The sequence below is a fragment of the Labrus bergylta genome, chromosome 9, assembly GCF_963930695.1.
Source record: "Labrus bergylta chromosome 9, fLabBer1.1, whole genome shotgun sequence".
Lineage (NCBI taxonomy): Eukaryota > Metazoa > Chordata > Actinopteri > Labriformes > Labridae > Labrus > Labrus bergylta.
Genome location: NC_089203.1, coordinates 23,904,283 through 23,923,166, shown reverse-complemented (window position 1 = coordinate 23,923,166; position 18,884 = coordinate 23,904,283). Strand labels below are relative to the sequence as shown.

Below are 18,884 nucleotides of genomic sequence, written 5' to 3'. Positions count from 1 at the left end.
ACTGAGGCTACAAACGTGGACTTTCTGCAAAGACAAAAGTGTTTCGGCAGCTCCGGCTTTTTGTTTTCTGACACGAGTTAAAGAAAAACAGAAAAAAAGTTCCATGTCATTGTTGAAGTACGGAAGCTCAGAGCGGCCACTGTAGCTTTCTCGAAGTCTGTTTTCCCAAGAACATTTTTCTTTACACTCATAGATCAGGTGTTGTACCTATCTTTTAAATGGCAGGTATCTAGCAAACGAGATATTTTGCGGTAATGAATGAGTTCTATGTTTCAATATAAAGGATGGTCTGATGTATCATCATAAACCTGGGATTATTTTCTAAACTCAATCCTGTTTTTTGTTTTGTTTTTGCTTATCTTAACGTCACATCACATGTCAAACTTTTAAGGGATGTCTTCATTTGCTAAATTATGGGGCTAAATTGCACTTTCCAAAGCCAGAAACATGAATTTAGTACAACAGAAAACACTGTGTGCCCTTTTACAGTAGTTCATATTGTCGTCATGACTTTATCCTCTTTCTGTTTTGTTAAGAATATAGTTTATCTAATGCTCCTATTACCGTTAAGGCTAAATGATTTTTAATGACCCTAACATTATCATCAGCTTGGATGGCTGCTCTTAACTTCCGTACTTTCTAAACATCCTGAGTGGCCTGTCATCCTGTTTGGGCTCTGAAAACAATTTGTCTGATTTGAGTCTGATTCTGTTTGAAATCTGGTACAGGTGAAGTAAAGAAAAAAAAAGAAAAAAACACAGAGTCCAGTCCAGCCCCGCTCAGAAAACATCATGTACACACCGCCGCATCTGGTAAAAAACAGCAACGACCATTTATATTCATACAGTATCTCTATAGCAGTGTTGATTCCATAACATTGATTTTAAAACAACTGCGACAACAACAAAAATGTATATTTATAAAGTTGGCTTGTTTCATGCTTCAAGCTGAAGACCCCAGCCTCAGTATAATACACAACCAAAAGAAACAGCAAAGCACTGCAAACTTTATCACATGGTTTCATGAAAAACAAGTCGGCTGCTCTCGTGCTTTCACTCGTTGTTCTAGGAGTCAGACTTTTGCTCAGATTCAATTTTATTGAAGTCACAGAATTAACTGACTGTGTTCATGAAAATTAACCAAAACCACAGGATATTCTGCAAGATGTTCTTTGGAAGACACATCTCAAAGATCCACATTTGATTTTTTTTAATTTAAGAAAAAAAAAAAAAAGAAACATGTCCAAGTATTAATTGTTGCCCAAAGAAAATGTGATTTCTAATGCTCCTACCACAGACAGAAACCTGGCACTCATCGTCAGGAGAATGAATCAGTTTGGAAAACAGATAGACAAAGGTGACAGGCCCTCAGAGCAGTCAGGTTTGGAGGAGCTTCATGTTTTATTAAAGGTGCACTCTGCAGATTTTTCATGTCAGAGTGAATTAAGATGTCTAGAGAATACTACTCTAGCCTCTGCTAAGATAGTGATATAGTGTCTCTTGTGGCTCTGTAGTTACTCTTCTGAGGAAGCTACCCAGGGTAAAGTCCAATCGGGCTTAGTTACCGAAAAAAAGTCTTGAAACTCTGGAGAGGTTGGAAATTGCAAAAGAGGGTCCAAAGAAATTCATTAAAGAAGTTGCACTAATTTGTGTTAAAAGATGTGGGTATTTCTGGGGACCAAAGCAAAGGAAAACAAAAACCATGAGGGGTTTCAGTTGGTATCTGGAACTTTTTGTCCGAATTTATATAATATATATGACATATATATTAATTTTCCAGTGCCAAAATAACTCTACTGATGAAGAAAGCTGTGTTTTCTTGCCTCCAGAGTGAAGAAAATGAGCCAGAATCTTATCTTTGAATATTCTTATTTTGAAATACAGACATGCCTAAAAAACACTGCAGCTTAACTTCTCTCATTTGGATAGTCTTTGTATCATTTTAAAGTTGGCTCTTAATTCTGTGACTTAACACCATTAATGCAGAAGTCCCAAACCTAGAAACAAAAATGACATGAGAGGCCCAAACTCATTCCACACTGATCATAAGTGGACAGAGAGAAGGAGAGAGTGACGGACAGACTCATTGTGTCTCTGACAGTCACACTGAGGAGAAGAGTGGAGGGGGAACACTGAAGAAAAAAATCATTCCTGTGTGTGTCTTTAAACAAAGTGAATCTTCTGGTACACAGCACACACCCAAAAAAAACAAACCAACAAACAAACAAAACAAAAAAAGTCACATTTTAACTGCCATGTAGGAGCAGATTCCAACCTACAGCTGAACTCACAGCTACGACAACGAGATTCAAAAAGAGCAGAAGATTTCACAACTAGAGCGCACGACTAATCAAAGAAGTAAAAGTAGGAAATACAGACTACGTCTCAAAGTGTGCTCTGTATATATTGTATAAAGAAATGGATCCTGGATCCTGAAATCCTTTGAGTTGAAACATTTCTGTGATGTGAGAGTCAACCAGGCTATCATTACATTTACATTCAAGTAAGTTGTGTCTTGATAACATCCCAATTTTTGCTCTTTAAGTTGCCTGTCGGACTTGAATAAAAAAGAAAACAAGGGGTGGTCCAAGGCCAAGTGTCTGTTATTGGTTATTCAGATATCGTTCAGATGAAAGCCAGTTGATTCTGAGGTTGTGTCTCTACCGACTCCTGGGCCAAACATCTGGATTTTCAGCTACTTGATACTTAATGTCATATACGTGATCATGAGAGCTGCAGCTGGAAACGCTGTGATGTCACCAGACAGGATGTATGTCCCGCCAAACTAAAACTAAACAAAAACGAAGCTTAAAATCTCTGAAGAGTTGCAGAGTTGAGAACATTCTTCAGCAGGTAAGTCAAGCAAATGATTCTTTTGAAGTTAATTTGATAGAGTGTGAAACACTGATAAGTGCAACATTAAGTGAACTTAATTGAAAATGAAATCCACAATTTGAGACGCAGTCTGTGTTCTAGACATTTCTCTGTAAGTACAGCAGTGGATTCATACATAAATAATGCCCGTCAGTAGTAAACCAATAAGTTCCTAAAAGTAAACCAAAGTGTTTTTTGAAGACATTTATGCATTTAAGTCATAAATCAGTAAGTCTATGAAGTGTTTTAGAAGTGAACTTGTGCACTCTGTATTAATAATAAATCAAGGATAAACCAGCGGGTTTGAGCGGCAAAGCACTTTGCTTGAAAATAGAAAAAGCATTTTACATTAAGGACCGCATTTGTATTGTAAAGCAGTGTTTGGAGTTAGAGGAGGAGCGGTTTAGAAGATAAGTCAGTGTCGTGTTTTTAAAATAATAAAGTAAAGAAGATTCATGTGCATTCAGATCTGACATGCATTTTCTTTTTGAATTCCAAACTTATGATCAATAGCTTTTACCTTTTAAATATATGAAGATAATAAAAAAGGAAGAGGAAGAGCCTTACTAAGATATCTGGTAAAGCATGACATGTTGTGAGGAGGAGCAGCAGCTGACTGAAGATGAGCCATCACATCTCTGTTTTATTGACAGTTTGTCTCTCAAATTGTGTAAAACGTTGCTGATGTGAGAAACACAAACATATGTCTGCCAGTCACTGATTTGACTTTAAATGTGATGGCAGTAGAACAAAAGGTGGATGCTCTGCATGCAGACACACCTGCTGCACACACACACACACACACACACACACTCACAGAGGTTGTCAGTGTGTGTGACAGCAGCTCTCCTGGGGGCTGATGGGTAGCTAGCTGCTGGTGGTTGTGTTGATGGTGGGGATTAGGGAGTTGTTTTGGGGGTTTCATTGGTTCCTTCAGGGAGCAGGAAGTGTTTGTAGCCTTACAGGAGGCCTTAAGACTGTCTTTACACATACACGTACTGTTTGTTTTGTACTTTAACTCTGCAGACATGTGCAGTCTCATAGCTGGAAATGCAACACAGTAATTGCAACTTTTGAGTGAAGGGAAAACTGTCGATTTTTTCTAGTTTTCACAAATTCTCTGTTCATGCTAAGCAAGACTTACTCAAAGCCTACCCGCCAAGGTGACATTTCTAGAGCTTCTGTGTCCAACATCACATGGCATGAGACATGATGGACCGACTGTACTGCATACTTTTGGCCATGTAGAGTATTTGAATCTCTCAGTAGGCACATACACAAACACACAGACACACACGAGCGGTCTTTGCAGTGCTGTGAGGTGCAAGCAGCAAAAGCTTGAGGAGGTCACCAGAGGTTACTTCTCTTCATCTGGGGTTAATTGGTGCCAAAGAGTTGAGGTTAAACTTACACTATATGACTTCAACCTCTCTCCTCTGTCTTTACCTGAGACAGCAGAACACAGCGGCCACCTGGGAGGCCAGCGGCTGGTCGGGCGGTGCGCCGGCGTCAGAGAGAGGAGGCGAAAAAAAAATGACTTGTTTACCGTGAAACAGCGAAACGTGGCCATGGGAAAAGGAAGGAGGAGAGTCAATGTGGACCTCCATGTTAGGCCTTAAATAATCAATCAGAGCTCTGAGCGTCGGCGTTAAATCACCAGAGGAAGACGAGGAGCACGAGGGACCGCGGTGGCGCCCGTGAACTCTAAATCTCTGTCGCAGGGAGGGTTGAACGTTGGTTGAATGATGGTTGATTTATCTGCAGGGGAATACAGTGACTGTGTGTGTGTGTTTGTGTATGTGTGTGTGTGTGTGTTTTTATGTGCGTGTGGTTTCTGAACAGGCAGATATGTCGACAATAAATCAAATCACCTTCAGCGAGCGGAGGAATGGTGTTTTGAATCGCGCTAACATCTTGCTCATTGACTTCCAACACATTACAAACAAATGTGGGAACAATAAAAAGCAATTAAGCGGCACAGCAGAAACGGGAGAGCACGGCGTTTAAAAAGGATAAAAATAAAGTGGTGGAAAGCGGGGGGGGTGGATTAACCGTCCGACACGCTCATTGAAGCCGATTGTTTGCCAAATAAAACGAGATAGTGTGACCCCGACGCGACCCAGAAGACGGCCCATTTTGCTTCAGGTTTTTTTTTTAGCCTCGAAGGCGTCGCAGCCCAGCGGCGTCGCTTTGATGTTCCCTCAGTGATTCTGCGGGCTGGATGTTCACTTCACACACACTGCAAAAAAAAAACCCAAAAAAACAAATGACAAGTCATTTAATTTCATACCCAGCCGTCGAAACATCGCTGCCAGAACGGGAGAAATAATCCCCACTTGTTTCCACAGAAGCTTTCTTTGTTGCAGAAAGTTTCCAGAAATGAATACTTTACGAAATCAGGGGAAGTCTTACGCCATGAAGAGGTGAGATTGATTTCTTTTTGGACTTACTATCTTAACAGAAGTCCCCCACACACACACACACACACACACACACACACACATGCTCTGTCCTACTGACCTTGTCTGGACATCACCCAGAGGAGCTGCATGTTATAACACCGGTGTCTGAGTCAGTTAACTAGACATTGAAGAGACTTTAATCTGCCAACCTCTGTCGTACAAAGTCCATTTCATGCACTTTGAGCTGATGTGTAAACAGTGCAGGTAATTGTGGAGAGAATTCACAAGTGAGTGAGTGTACTCCTTCAGCTCGTGTGTGCAGAGCCTTCCAATCTTCCATTCATATCAAGGATACGTCCTCATACATGTTTTATGATGATGCCAGACAGCAGCAAACAATGCAGAACAAGAGAGCGTCTGCAGGCAACATTTTACCAAATGGATGTGAGGTTTTTCTGTACCCAGAGGGCTTTGCCAAATTATCAATAAAACACATTATCTTATACCTTCGATGCAATTTATTTGAAACTTAACAAACTAGAAATTTGCTCATATGGTCACACAAGAAGCCATCATAAGAGCCATATTTGGCTAATAAGCTAAATTAAATGCTCAAAACAGAGCATGATCATTCTTCATATTCATCCATGTAAATGAAGAGTGGAGTATTCAATTTTCAGTGTCATTTCATTTTCTGATTAATGGCCATTTTGCAAGTTGGACAAGGAATTAATGATAAAAGAAAATGTGCAATTATTTGCTCTTCTACTCAGTTGTATAACGGGGCTTCACTGGACCTAAGACGAAGTAAGAAAACATCTGTTTGTAATGGTAACAAGTGGAGAAATCTCCCTCTCCAGGCTGATTTCTGCTTTGTTCCGAGCTGCAGGGCTCCGTATGAGACTAAACCACTTGTTAGGGAGATTTTTTGCAGCACTCTCTCTCTCTCTCTCACTGTGCCCTCCCATTCATCCATCCGGTCTCAGCTGGTGTGCATCACTACAGGTGAAATCTCACATTACCCTCAGCAGCCATTAACACCCGGCGCAGAATGAATGGACTTCTTTAAAGCGTCTCGCTTTTACTGGCGCAAATGATCGCCGGTGATGTGCAGAGAGCCTCGGGTTGTAATTAGAGTTTCTGTGCTGCGCTGCGCTGTGCGGAGTGGGTGTTAGTGGACTGAAGCCTGTACAGGTGTCATTAATCCTGCATTCCTGTGCGGCTGCGACACCACAGGAAGCCAGGCCCACCTCCCCCCGCTGCACAGAGCTAACAGGTTTAATAAATACCTCTGCTTAACAACGAACGGCTCAGCCTCACACTGAGGAGGTAAAGAGGTGGGAACTAACGAGAGGAGATTCTGACCGGAGAGCTCTTCCTTCAAGCTTGAAAACTCAGCGGGGAAACATTCAGCACTGTTAGCACAAACAACACACTCACAGCTGGGATGTGTGGAGGTGCAATCATACTGGCAGCACTATCATTAGCGTATATATGAAGATACAGCTGCTATGTGCTGCTACGATAGTTTCTGAAACCACAATAGTCACTTTAAACAAGCACTCCTAATGTCTATTAAATGTTCAAATCTTTTGTTTTGTGACGATTCTGACAATCATTGACATCATTTTTTATTGTTTTAATTACTTTTTTGTTTGGGAATCATACAAATGAGCCATGGGTTTTCTAAAATCACTATGATGGGATGTCGATCTATGTGTCTAATGGAAAATTGATAAGACAACTAGCTGTGGACGTTCAGAGGATTAAAATGCAAATACTGCCAAGACTTCCTTTGATTTTTTCCTCGCACCAACAAGCATAAATTTGCCTGCCTAAACTCCAGAAACACTGCAATCCAACCATCCAATTGGACTGACATTTTCTAAATTTCTTGATGATATTCATGCTCCCCTGTGGATGAACCCTTTCCAATAACCTCCCTGACTTTCCTTTTAGAAACGCATACTGGAAAACATTTCCAGACATTTCAATATCATCCTCATGTGACCACCAGAGGATGATGCATCTTGATCTTCAGACAATGGTTGATGCTAAACTTCTGCTCACAACATGTCAAAGCCGATTACCAGCCTGCCGTATGGGTTACTGATCACATTCCTGCTTCCCCCAGAGGATGAACCCTTTTGATTTGAATGACCTCTTGACTTTCTTTGAGTGCAAAAAAATAGGACAATCTTTAAGTTTTAAACTTTGTCTATGGTAGGCTCTCTGTTACTTTGTTGGTTCATTGTGTCATTTCTTGTCATTACAATAAAAATTAAAAATAAAAATGCATTTTTTGTGGATTCATTTGCCGGATGCTAAGGTGATGTTTACAACTGTTTTGCATGAAAAGTCACCAAAAAATGTTTAGTTTACTGGGCTATAAAAACAATACAAACATCCAATCTCACACTGCTGACGCTCGAAAAAACCAAAACGGTAAGCCTGATAAAAAAACTGAACAATTGCTAGATTTTCAGTTTTTCACTAATTCTTTTTTTTTTTTCCACTACTCTTTCCCACTCTAATATTAACACTGCCAGGAAAGCTAGCAGGAGTTCACAGTTTGACTTTTTACATGAGAATGTTGCGACGTGAGAAAATAATATCATATAACACGTGTTTGAATTTGCATTTCTATAAATGAATTTCTTTTTTTTTTTTTTTTTTTAAGGGAACATCTTTTTAATAGTTTTCTTTTGCACACTTTACCTGCTAACAAACTGTCTTTCTATGGCAAACTACTGACAAGAGCATTAATAATAACAATGGTACTCAGGTACTCGGCTTTGACCGAACCCCTGACTGAAGCTCTCAGAACTCAGATTTCCTTCCGTCCTGAATTAATTGGTATCATGTTCCTCTAATGATTTTATCCCCTCATTAACCAAAAAATCATATTGTGTAGTGAAGTTGTAGAGAAGAGGAAAAAAAAAACAAAACCAAAGTTTTGTTTGTAACTCGGCACCGTCGGTGATGCTCAAGCGTCCAGGTTCCTGCATTGTGACGGTGAACGCCTGCGGTGTCGTTTCTCTGTACATGCGACGGTTTTCAGTCCATCAATGCGACGTAAGATCTGCAGACAGCGACGGATCCACACTCACAGCCACAGCAGTTTCCTCTGTCACTGTTTGTAGTATTTACAGCTCTGTACACTGAAAAAAGACCTCTTCACAGCGAAAAAAAATAAATGAACAGAGTTCTCACTCCAGAGGGTGGAAAACAGCCGCGTTACTTGGAACGTCTTACGTTGGCGACAAGCTGTTCCTGATAAAAATGAGCCCGGTTGATTTGATGCAACTTGGCTCAAAAATGTTTTCCCAGATGCTCCGGAGTCGAAAGAGAAAAGTGTAAAGTAAATCAAACAAACAAAAAAAAAAGAATCAAAATAATTCAGGATACATAGCATTACACAGTATACTTAAGTAGGATTTACAAGAAGTTCCTTCCCTTCTCCCCCCCGAAGGTGATTTTTCTTTTTCTGTTCCAACACAGCGACATAGCCTAAAGCAACGCACAAAATCCAACTCAAATACGTGAGTAGCTAAATAGTTTCCCATTAAATTATCACAACGATGTGGTGTAGTTTACATTCCTTCCACAGCCGCAGGAGCTGTGTGTTTTCTTCAATTCATTTTAATTCATTCTATTTTACATTTGATTGGTTTCTAGAAGGGGGGAGGGTCGGTGGCAGTGGGCGAGGTGGGGGCAAGGGTCTAAAGCCTTTTCGGTGGATGCAGTTATAAAAAGGAAGAAGAGGAGTCGGTGCTGCAGCACAGCGAGTAATAGGCACAGGGGGCGGCAGTGAGGGGGGCGGGAAAAGTGATGGTGAGCAGCAACGGGGGAATGATTAGGAGCATGGGGAGGTGGTTGGGGATTTTAAGGTGGAGGGTTGAGCCCTCACAGGTAGATCTCCCTCTTCGAGGTCTGGCCAGTTGGAGTGGTGGCTGAGTGATACTCCACCGCCTGGCTCAGCGGGATCTCCTCCAGCCCACAGTCTTTACCGGTTGAGTCTCCGCCCCCAGGGTAGGCACTGCTGTAGGGCGTCATAAACCGCATGTTGGCCACTTTGGAACTGCTTCCTCCACCGCCCCCTGTCCCGCGCTCCTCCATCATCATGGGCTTTGGGCTGCCGTTGGCCATCAGCTGCTCCTGCCCGTCCATCTCCTGGTAAGGCACAAAGGTGGAGAGCGCGGGGGCATTCATGGACACCTTGCGGTTGGGGGAAGTCTGGCCGGGCATCCAGCAGGAGTCAGAGTGGCCATACTCGGTGCACTCGCGGGTGCAGTTACCAGTCATCGCCACGTCGGGAAGAGGCCTGAGGTCTACGGAGAGAATGACAAAGAAAGAAAGGCAGGATGAGTATCAAGGATCCAACGGGAAAAGACAGGAGGGTTAAGAGATAGAGATGAAGGTGAGGTACAAAGTAATAAGTGATATTTTGTGTCAGGCTGATGAACCGACGTCTAATAATCTCTACTTTTAGCTTGGAAATTTGGTATGAAGTCTCGAATCCCGTTGACTATCCTCTGACAACAATTTAGACATGGGGTTCCCAAACGTTGCCATACCAAGGACCCCCCATGTGGCCTTGGCCTCTGGTGTGGAGCAGTCTTTTGTCATTTCTGACTTGACATCAATCAACAGCAGGACTTTGATATTCAGTGATTCCATCTGAAAAGACACATTTTAAAAATGCCTTTTTCACTAATGATGTTGTGAGTTCTTTGGTTTTCTTTCTACTTTTAAACACAGGGAATCATTAAAACTGATATGGAAACAATTGGCTTGATCCCATGGTTGAAGAATGTTGTTTTATGTAGAATAAGGATAGCAAAATCAATGAATGTCATACCTGGCTTTTAACTTGAGGGATTTCAGTACTGTAATTACACAGTAAACTTTAACTTCATGTTGGCTGTTATTTCTAAAAAAAGAAATATATTTAATTGGTTCAATTCATTCCATTTCATGTCTCTATTGAATTGATATATTTAATGTTAATTATTGTGTGTACTCTTGTGCATGGATGCTTTTTTTTTGATGCTCAGTGATTCTGTTTAATGCCTGGCTGCAGTCCAGATCATTTGAATATTTTAGAGTTAAAAGTCGGGATGATAGATTAAAGAAGTGTATTTGACAGAAAATGGATAAAGGTTTCCTGTTGAACGTTTTCCTTCTTTTTCTCTGTGCGAAGATCTCAAAGCAAATGTTACGTCGGTTCCCTGAAAACCAGAAAACCTGAGAGCGCGGTATCACAGTTCAACCAGCGCAAAACTGTCATTATCCCTCTATCATTACACACACACACATGCACACGCACACACACATGCGCACACACACGGCTCTCCATTTGAGGGAAATAAATGAATTCTCTGTGTGTATTTTCAAATTCACTTATGGTTCACAAAGTGCCAAGAACGTTGCTTAATTTGTTGCTGAATGATGGAACCCACATATCAAACGGAGGGTGCTGGGCGCGAAACAGGATCATCTGATTTTAAAGGAGCAAAGAAACATGCTTAGATTCATTAAAACGTTAATTATGTTGCACAAACAGCCAATTAAGGCAAAAATAACAAGACTGTGATTCCCCCCCCCCCCCCCCCCCTTAACCTCAACAAACTGATACAGTTAAAGATGACACACACAAGAGATGGTTCAAAAAGGGATTTTATCTGCATCCCTGTTCCTTTGAACAACTTCGGTGAAGATCACGGAATCCGCCTTCTTCCTCTTTTCTCATGATATGATATTTTATGAATTGAACTCTCATCACGAGTCTCTGAGACGGGCAGGTGGACAGACAGAATCTGACAGACAGGCGGACGCGGGGCTGAGTTCGCATTTAAAAAATCACAGCCTAGAATGGAAAAAGGTCAGAGATGGAAGCAGAAATATCAATGCGTATGCAGAAAGTAACCTTTCTTCCGTGCGTGACATTAGATCATTCTTTGATACTGGAGGCTCGGGGCTTGCAGGGGAGGGGGCAGAAGCGGGGGTTTGCTGGTTCTCCAGGGGAATGGCGCTTATTTCCCAAAATGCCCTCTGCTTCATGCATAATTTAAATTCATTGCCTCCTTTTTTTTTTTTTTTGCAAAAGGAGCTACAGTCGGCTTTTCTGTCTGTTTGCGGGTTGATGTGTACAATCTAATCCCAGGGAGTGCTGAGTAGCGGCCGCGCTCCGTCTCTCTTTTTTTCCCCCCACATTCTCACGACCGCCGCTGCCGTGGATTTGGGATTTTAAGCACTTCCCATGCAAAAGCAAGGTGCTTGCAAAAAATGTTAAGTCATGTGCGAGTGGCTGCTGAGTTCAGAGCGGCTGTTTAATAAGTGCTTTTGCTCTGAACGTGGTGTCAGCAGGAGGCTTATAGAGCAAGAAGTCCTCAGAGCTGCACGCCTGAACAAACTCGAAACTTGACTCACTTCCGCAACAACAACAGAGGAAGGACTCAGCAGCCAAGTGCAGCTGGACCGCAGCCTGCAGGGAAACTTTGTTTAACAACAGCTCAGAACCTCTGACCCGTCTGACTTTGTGTCTCTAAATGTTGCTGGAACCTGCAAATTTGGCCACCAGCAGTTGGCCTCAGTTAAACACTCTGTTGCTAGTAGCAACCACCACAGGCACAGCTCTATAGCCGTCAACTGGCAGAGTTCAATCCACCATTCTGTTAGGTCTGTGACCGTGCATATATTCAGAGCCATTGTTTTTTGTTTTTTTTTACTCTCCACACTATCCCTCTTTAAAAAACCATAGGCCCTGTTTAGACATATAATGATTGCAATGGCTGCAAATAATCAATCAGGGCAATCAGCGGTTTTTTTTGTCTATGTTAAACTCAGACTGTTATTCCAAGTATCTGACAACATTACAGGAAGGATTTTAAAAAGTGAGATACTTTCTGTTACACTTAACAAAAAGGTCGATCTCTGTAATGTAATGTAATTAGATATTTGAAATAATCTGTATTGTTTTCTACTGTATGGCATTTACTCTCAATTCAAAACTCCAAACTTTAGCTGCCTCCGTCTACCTTTTCATGAGGTGTGTTTTGCGTTTTCATTTCTGATCACCAACTGGACTCATGAGGGCCAATAAGCCATTCTGCGAGGTTTCACTTTTATTCAGAGAAACAACTTTTAATGCTTCAGTTGATAGAACACACGTCGGTGAATATCTCCGAGAGCTGCAACAACTGGTCAGATTTCCTTTAAATTAGCTTTTGGTATTCATGGTCTCCATACAAGTCTGGCAAAGTGTTCTGCCCCCAAACTGCCCCAAGGCCCGGATTCCCCGGGGCATGAACAAGCTCCAGGCCTACTGTGTGACATCTGGTTTGGGCTAATTGCATCAGAAAGTTGTTTTGGAATTAGCGCCGAAAGTATAATATCACCAGGCATGACGAGGAGCTTAATACAAGACCTGCTTTACTTCCTGTCCTGTTTTGAAGGTGTTTCCTGCATCAAAATCAATTTTAAGATCTATTTCTTTTTCAGTGTAGTGCTGTTCAATCATCATGTTCATCAGACTGTCTCGTGCGATCAATGAACTGGCTCGTCTTGGAAGAGGTTTAAAAGAAAGCATCCAAAGCTTGAAAATGTCTCATGTCAACAGTCTCCATTTTTGTGTTTTTTTTTTTTTTTTTTTTTGTATGATGAGTCCACTTTGTGCTCTTTTTCCCTGAGTTCACTCACAGCTGTTCCTGCTGGAAGACTCTCCGCTCTGTCTGTTTATGTTTGTCACTTACACAAGCTCCCCGACACTTGTCAGAGTGGAGCGTCTTTCTCAGGGGAGCCATCTTTGAACAGGTGATGTTTACGAGTTTAAGAGGAGATAAACAGAAAGCTCACCTTCTGTTCAGTCACTCCTGTGGTGGCACGGTGTGATCAAACTGTTGCTTCAGTGCAACCCTGTCTTTTCCACGCCTCATCTCAGATGAAAGCACGCAACTCATGTCCTACATTTCTCACAAACGCATACCGAGATGGTACGAATATGATAAATAATGAAAAGAGAAAGGTCTATTTATATTTTGTGACAAATTAAATGTATGTATAGTAGCCGAATTTTTACTTTGTCTTTAAAGTTAAACAGTCAATGTTGTGCTACAGTAGCAGTATTATGCATGACGATTACATCCAGCAAAGTGCAATCTTTTTCTGTTAAATGTTGCATAATAGACATAAAAGATATTGATCCAAAACTAGTTATAATGCTGGATGTTTGAAGTTATACTCTCATTATTATCAGCAGGGCGCAAAAGTGTTTGATCATCCAAGGAAATATTACTCCTACATTACAATTTTTGCTTACTGCTGTTTTATCTCTTTAAGTATATCTAAATGCTTCATATCCCTAAAATCTGCACAGTTTGGATGTTTTGCTGTTTTTGGAAGAAATGCCCAATCATTTATTTGATAACATTATAGGTACTATTATCCAAGCAACTACAGATTGATCCCTATACAGATTGAGGATGGCTCCTGCAGAGTAAGCATGCATGGGGCTTCACATTTTAAAATTCACTTTAAGTCATCTTTAGATATCAATGAGCAGCACAAAACCTTAATGATTTAAAACGTTGAAGCCTTAGCTCCCTGTTGCAAAAAAGAATAAAGGCTTTTTCTATTATGATATCAATTATATATCAATTTTAGCAGTCTCATGCGAGCAACTATCTCTTGGAATGTACATCCCTGTTTCAGTGTATAACCTTGTTTAAAATGTAGGTCTGGTTACTTCCCTTGTATGTTCAAAATCATACTTATATTCATCAGCATACCAGTTTTAGAAAATGTTGTATATTTCACATGCACAAGCAAAGACTCGATGTAGAATAAAACTATGTACACATAGTTGCACCGCTAGAAATCATCCTTCAATGTGCGTCCATTCATATGACTCAAAATGTGTTAAAAAACTGCAAAAACAGATAAATTGTTGGCCAATCAGAGAGTGACCCTGTGTCCAGGCCTTTGGCACGCTGATGTGTAGCTCTAATCACAGGATTAAGCGTTGGGCTGACAGGGGTCTTGTTCGTCCTAATTAAGAACAAGAACTAATTGGCTCTGGTTTGAGAAGGAGCTAATTGGCGAGCATGAAGGGAGGAAGAGTTTGGGCGGTTAGGGTGGGCTGTGGCGAAGATGCAAGATCAATAACAGTTTTGGATAACAAGGTCTTCCTCTGGGGGGTTGGACATGAGCTGCCACCGCCGCCTCTCACCTGCAGCCCAGATCATCATCATCATCAAAGTCGATATGAAAGCTGATCAGAGGCTGATACAGGCCGCTGACAGAGCAGGTTTGTCTGCTGCCGACTCTCATTAGCGACTGAGCCTCAAACATCTGACAGCTCTGTCAGTCAAGAATTGAATGCAGAACTTTAAGAGTTCTCTTGTGTATTTCAGAATGTCATTAATGTAATTATTTAACAGTTTTCTGATCTAATTTTTCTCAGTAACTGTTTTTTATATAAACTATCAATTGAATTGTAACTATAAAGTTATCTGGTATTTTTTTATAACAGGTCCCCTAGTTTTGGTCTAAATGACCAGTGGGTATTAAAAGTGTTGGAATTGCTCCAATGGATTACTTTGGTAAACAGCTGAAAAAGGCTAATGGCTGCATTTGTTTTTTTCTTTGGGGGGAGCGCTGATATGTTCACCAAAAAGGTTCTTTTTTTATTTTAAGCCACCAGAGTTGCTGGTCGATCACTCTCTTCGACAATTACCTTAATCGGGTAATTTCACTTTTTGGATTAGAGCTAATAATGAAAACCCAAAAATGATTATTTTTTTAGAGTTAGTTGTAGATTCAACATGTCATGACCAGTTTGGAAAGCCAAATCATCATATGAATTCTACAGTGTTTCATCAGTTTTTCCATAAAGGCTCACTATGCAATGTATTCACCAATCTGCAAGAAATGTTGACATTCATCCAACGAGAAATCTCCAAGATTATGATTTTTGATTACAGTGCTGTTGCTATGCATGTGACACATTGGATATCTAAAGATGTCTTAAACATCTTTTGAGGTTTTGTCTCTATTTCAGTAGGACAGATGTAGAGAGAGAGAGGTAATGTGGGGAGAGAGACTGGGGGATGGCATGCACCAGAATGCCCCAGAATCAGGAGTTGAACCTGTGACCTGTGTGACAGTAGCTTCTGTACAGGGGGCGCGTCCTGCTCTACCAACTTAGCTCAACCAGCGCCAGAGACATGATGTTACTCCAAGTGATGCAAAATGACCAAGTATCATGTCTAGTGACAGTATTGGACAGCCTTGGCTTCCTGCAGTGAAGAAAAGCTAAATCATCAGTATTTTCAGTATATAACATTTAAGGGTTTGATGAACTCTGCAGCCTCAAGGGGGGAGTCTATGAGGCCTTTAAACTGTGTGATGTTCCATTAACTACAGAGCGTAACATGGTGGGAGTGGAGGCAAGATTGGTGGATTATTTCAGGGTCCTCATCAGTACTTAAAGGAAGTTGGAAAAGTTTCCGCGGTAACCCCCGAAGGAGGAACCGCTATCTGCGCCGCTCTCTCTGCGGAGCCCTCGGCGAGGCTCGGCCGCTGCACTTGTCAGAGGGCTGTGACGCCGGATTCAAGGTTGCCTCTATTAGTCAGGGCTGTTTAAAATGGAGTAGCCCTCCTGAGTTTTTTTTTTTTTTTCCCTTATCTGCACTCCTGAGTTTCAGTTAACCCCCGGGGACCCTCGCTCACCCTGACGCCCTCTCCCTCTGCATAACACACTCCGCTACCTTGGTCACCATTTTCCGGTCAAACTAATTAGATTTCAGAGTCCTTGCTCGGGAGGATGTCAGTGGTATGAAATGAAAATAATTTTCAGATGAGTATCTGACATTTTACTCTGTCGACTAAAGTAAAGAGCCCAGGCGGATTGGCTCTCTCTTTCTTCCCTCCTCTTCCGCCTCCTCCTCCTCCTCCTCCTCCTCCTCCTCCTCCTCCTCTTTTTTCCGCTCCATCACTTTAGTCTCAGAGATATGCTAAATCCTCATGCTTCCCCTCGCTCTGCTCAGTCCTGGGTGATAAATGGAAGCGAATGTACACAAAAGAGAGCTCCTCTTCTTTTTTTTTTTCTGCTCCTGCTTGAAGTGTTAATGTGTTTAATTACTTTGAAGCTGCCGTATGTGTGTGTGTGTGTGTGTGTGTGTGTTCATGCTGCAGTTAAAGCTGCAGCAGGAAAACCTTCAATTATTGCTTTTCTCTGTTGATGACAATGGCTCCAATTTATCTTATAGGAACAATAGAGGAGTGAGAGGAGGTGCAGCTTGCTCTGTACTCTCAAAAAAGTCCAGGAGGGAGCCAATGATGTGCTGCTGCTGCTGCTGCTGCTGCTGCTTCCCCCGCTGCAATCAGTGGTGACTCCAACAGCCCACACACACACACACACACACACACACACACACACACACACACACAAACACAGCACTAATTCAACCAACATGGAGGCATTATTTGCAACATTTATGTAAGGATTTGGTCATCATTTGTGTTCCAGACATGTGCATCTATAAAAAAGAACCACAGTCAAACTAATCTCTTCTAGAAAACAAGCCTCAAAGGTGATCAAGTAGCCATAAGGCTCTACATATTCACAGCAAAGTATGGTTTAAGTATAAAAAAAAAAAAACAGAGTTGAATAATCAATTAATTAGAGGGATTCAGACATTCAGAGTAAGAGAAGATTATTTTGTTAAGCACACGCAGTTGTTGGTTACATTTCTCTCTCTCTCTCTCTAGAGACACCAAACGTAATGATTTTACTGAGCACAAGACATCAGTTGCTGGACTTCAACTTCAGTGGGATCCAAACTAAACCGATCAGACACTTGAGTTGCAAAAAAACCTACAAACAAACTGACCAACAAGGCAGGGTAGACAAGTAACTCCATTTTCCTACAAGGTAAAACAGCGGTTTTGTCAACGGGGGTCTCGTGGCTTTGAACAGAGTATTAACACATCTGTTTCTGCCTCAAAATATTTTTTTCCACATCATTACTGTGATTAGAAGTAATGCCTCTTTTTTTAGAGATTGTATACCTATAATTCATTCATAATTTCATTTTCAGCCCCCGGTTACAGCTGCAACCTTCCGAGTGTTACGGTCTAATTGAGTGACACCCCCCCCCCCCCCCCCCCTGCATACTGGATAATGATTTCTCACTGATATTTATGGCCTTGTTCTTGTCTCGTCTTGGTATTGGTCTTGACTTTGTCACGATCCCTAAATGATCGTCAGATCACTTTGGTCTGGGGTATGTCTTGGTCTCATCAGTTCTAATTCTTGACTACAACCCTACAGGCACGACCTGCCCATTTTTGTTGGAGTACTTTTTTCTTTTGAAGGGTTTATGGGTCAGCCAATACAGATGATTGTATGGCTGCAGGTTGAAGCGATGTACTGGATCAATTCTTCTACTTTTGGATGCATAGGTATAGATTATGTTTCCCAAAATGTTGAACTATTCCTTTAAAAAAATACACCCTTTCTCCAGCTTTTCTCTTCTGCCTGAGCTATTTAGTGTGCTCTTGGTTTTAAAAGTGGATTATTTTGACTGTAAGCTTCTCTGATTAGAGTTTTTTTTCGCAGAAAGGAATATAACTCTTGTTAGCATGGAGACGTTAATTCAGGTTAAATAAGTTTAAGCTGTCTGCTTCTTTGAAGACATCTTACATCTTTATTTAGTTCCTTTGTTTCAAGCTTCCATTTCTCTTCTTATGTGTCCCATCACTCCATTCTCTCGCTCTCTTTCGCTCCGTTCTCTCTCTCTCTCTCTCTCTCTCTCTCTCTCTCTCTCTCTCTCTCTCTCTCTCTGTCTGTCTGACCCCCCAGTCTGGCTCGGTGCGGAAACCTTGCCGGCTCTAATTAAACTTTGGGCAGATTAGAACTTTGCCTTGTCAGTCTTTATTCATGCTTAAACAAGTTATTACTTTTTGAGAAATTAAATTAGCCGGCAATTAATTAATCGACACAGAGCTGGGAAAGAGGACGGGAAAGGGGAGGAGGGATGCAGGGATGGGAGGGAGGTGAGGGGGAGATGAAAGTGGAGTAAAAAGAAGACAGGAGAGGGGAGTCGTGTTTGGCAGAAAATGAAGGGAGAGAAGCACAGATTTATCTCCAAGACAGAAGTAAAGACAAAGAAAAAAGAGCAATCAGATATTACACGCCATTCGTTCTTTCACTAATTAGTACGAGAGAGTCATGAGGATGAAAATGGTTTGTTTTTTTCTGCTTTCAAACATCAACATTTGATGCTTTCAGAAGTCAAAACTACCCTCCTTATCCTCCTCATACAGAGAAGTTATTAGACAGACCACTCCCTTCTCCTTCTTCATTCTCCAAATCCAAAATGAATCCAACCTTGGACTCCTCCTGACAGCAGAAGAAAAAGCAGAGAAGAAAAAAACATCTTTGTTTGATGGGTTTCTTTCTTTTTCCTCGTTTATTTCATGAATGCCGTGTCTCCCCCCCCCTCACTTCCTCTCCTCAGTGGCTCTGCTCCTGCCACCGACATCGACGTATTGACTGACACGTTTAAAATTAGACCCACCCCCCCCACACACACACACCCCCTCG

The 18,884-nt window shown here is 41.5% G+C and overlaps 1 protein-coding gene across 1 annotated transcript in view; it reads right to left on the bottom strand.

Annotated features, from left to right (window-relative positions):
* Positions 1-5,358: 5,358 nt before the first annotated feature.
* Positions 5,359-18,884, bottom strand: part of LOC109998383 (protocadherin-1) — a 201,237-nt gene continuing 187,711 nt past the window's right edge. The window contains exon 5 of the mRNA XM_065958569.1: positions 5,359-9,606. Within this exon, the coding sequence (XP_065814641.1) occupies positions 9,182-9,606 (425 nt within the window). The 3' untranslated portion in view covers positions 5,359-9,181. The remainder of the gene's footprint in view (positions 9,607-18,884) is intronic.